We start from the raw sequence: 2,667 nt of genomic DNA, 5'->3' as shown, positions 1-2,667 counted from the left end.
ATACTAACCAGACTGTTTTTGACGAACTGGCTTGGTACTTTTTTCCTCAATAATCCTGAAATACAGCGGAGAAGTCGACAAGACACAGGAGCTAAAATAAACACAGAAGACTGTACTACGTGACGGAGCTACTTCAACAAAACATCCGTTGAGGACCGTCGCGAACGATTCTTCACCGGATACGAACATACCGTGTTTCCAAGTGAGGATGACGATCGAGCTTAAACTTATCCTTCTCAAAAGTAAATTTGTATTTTTAATAAACGCACTGTTCTGTAACCTACTATGTGAAATAGTGTTTCGTGCTCAAATAAACCGTGAGCCGTTTAGTTCTGAACAAGATTGAGGCAATGGCTCGAGCGGGAAGTTCTTCCAAATTTGGTCAGTGTACTCAGGACTCAACCAAACTTCACTTTTGTTAAGACAAAGAAGAATCTGGACTCTACCAGCTGGCAAATGGGCGCACAGGTCCCCGCCTGGGAGACTCACCTGGGCAGCACCGAGAGAGGCCGCGCCGGCGCGGGGCGCTGCCACACCCGTACCAGAGCGGGGACGCTGACCTCCAGCACGGCGATCTGATTCCCAAACAGGGAGGCGAGTACGCAGAACACCTGCAGGACACGTCACGACAGAACGACCACGTCACTGGGACGCAGCCGTGACCGCGGCGCCCCCTCATTCCTCCCGCAGCACTGAGCCTGCATCAGGCAGCACGTGAATGGCCGTGCTGCTGGCCGGGCGGGTGGCCGCACGCACAGGGATTCGTGAGAATGTTCCCGCCTAACGCTCGCTGCACACGGAGGGCGTGAGCACACCCGGCCCGCACGCCCCGGGCCCGCCAGCCCGAGCCTTCCCGACTGACCTTATCGCTGCCGGCCTCGTTCGTCATGGCGCATGACCCGGCGACTTGAATGCTGAGGTTCCGAAAATCTTAGGAAATAGAAGTAGACAGTGACGAGTAAGGGGTGAGAGAGGGAATGTTCCTGACCACACGGCACGCCGGCCCCGCTGGGGCTGCGATGGCACAGGGACAGGACAGGGCCCAACGCCAGTGCCGCTCAGCAGACGCCACGCTGGGACACGGACAGCACGGACGGGCGTCACGGCATTTCAGCTGTCTTACGGGACGAGCAGGGACGGCCAGCTGGGGGAGGACAGAAGCAGGGCTCAGCCCCCGAGGCCAGCAGCCGTCCAGAGGGTTCAGGGAAGTCGCCCTGACACTCCCGAGCCATCCCCAGAACAGGCGCCTCTCCCAGGGGAGCTTCACAGAGAACAAGCACCTAGGGGGCTGGGCCATTCTCACTGGGGGGGACGGAGGAGGGCCCCTTCCCGGGGGGCGGGACAGAGACAGGGCCCCTTCCTGAGGAGGGCGGAGAGGCTCCCGGCAGTGGGGCTGAAAGAGGTGTGGGGGCAGGTGGCAGCACTGGAAGGAGAGCGTGTCCGCTCACTTTACGCAGGTGAGCGCAACCCCCTGGCGAGGCTGTGCAGGCCCAGTGCCAAGCCTTCAGTGGGACACACTGACAACTGAGGGGCCCTCGCCAGGAGCCTTGGGACACTCTGGTGCCTGGAGGGGCAGGGGCGGCCCACAGAGATGGCAGAAGACAATTGCGGGATGGGAAGCAGCCTCGGGGAGGCCTGCGAGCTGGGACGGCCACCCAGAGCTCAGAGCAGAACCAGACACACGCCCCTGGGGCTCGGGCACGCATTGGTGACCTAGGAACCGGCGGAGGGCAGGCCACCTACCGCTAGTGGCTGACGCACCGTCCTCAAATTCAAATGACAGGCCTTCTGCCCTAACACTCAAAGTCCCCGCAGCAGTTAAAAGCACTGAAGTTATGTGAAACTTACATCAGAGGCCCCCTGACCCTGGCTGGACCTTACCCCTGTAATGGAGGACGGCTTCGAACTCGAAGTTCGCCAAGTTAAACACGAACAAACCCGCTGAGCTCCCGATCCACAAGCAGCTGGTATTCTCAGGAGACAGACACCTGTAAATGGAAAAGACAAAGACACTGTACGACCTTACCGTGATCTTCGCTCCCACGGACGCCATGGAGCGCCACGCGATTTCCCGAGCGGCGCATAACCGCGGGGACACGGGAGCGGCCCCGCGTGCTGTCGCAGGCGCTGGTTCCCCTCGCCCGGGCTGTCATCGCCACAACCAGGCCGGAGCTAAACGGGCTTCCTAGGCGTCCGCTCCCCACAACCCGGTCCCAGCTCCACTCTGATCTGCAGCATGGCCATATCCTCTGTGGTCACAAGAGGTTGATGCCACGTCTTTTGCACACAGGTGTCCTTGTGAGGGGCTCGGTGCCATCGTGACCACTGCCCCAAAGATGGCGCCGGGCAGCGAGAAGCGCACTCAGGAGGAGGCTGCCCTCGAAGCAGCAGAGCTCGCGAGGCAGACACCGGCCTGCGGCAGCTGCTTCTAATTCACAAACTACGTGAAAGTCTCTCAACTTTCATGATTAATGAGCCTCATTCCGGAAATGCCAGGCTGGGACTCAGAACAGCTCCCCAGACCCGCCTGTCATCCCCTGCACTGCAGGACACCGGTCTAAACAGCAGTCTCATCGTCACCCGCCGCTTCCAACAGTTTCGACTTCCCTGGGCCCATTCTTGGTGTCCCCGCCTGCAATGCCAGACCACGGGTGGGCCAGTGGCTGG

General features: G+C 60.0%; 1 protein-coding gene across 1 annotated transcript in view; it reads right to left on the bottom strand.

Annotated features, from left to right (window-relative positions):
- Positions 1–2,667, bottom strand: part of WDR27 (WD repeat domain 27) — a 70,412-nt gene that overhangs the window by 35,146 nt on the left and 32,599 nt on the right. The window contains exons 10-14 of the mRNA XM_023521739.1: positions 2,581–2,632; positions 1,882–2,146; positions 863–930; positions 490–611; positions 9–91 (exon numbers count right to left, since the gene is read on the bottom strand). Coding sequence (XP_023377507.1) covers positions 9–91; positions 490–611; positions 863–930; positions 1,882–2,146; positions 2,581–2,632 — 590 coding nt within the window. The remainder of the gene's footprint in view (positions 1–8; positions 92–489; positions 612–862; positions 931–1,881; positions 2,147–2,580; positions 2,633–2,667) is intronic.

The sequence above is a fragment of the Pteropus vampyrus genome, unplaced genomic scaffold (genome assembly GCF_000151845.1).
Source record: "Pteropus vampyrus isolate Shadow unplaced genomic scaffold, Pvam_2.0 Scaffold313, whole genome shotgun sequence".
In the NCBI taxonomy this organism is placed as follows: domain Eukaryota; kingdom Metazoa; phylum Chordata; class Mammalia; order Chiroptera; family Pteropodidae; genus Pteropus; species Pteropus vampyrus.
This window is presented reverse-complemented; position numbering and strand designations above follow the sequence as displayed.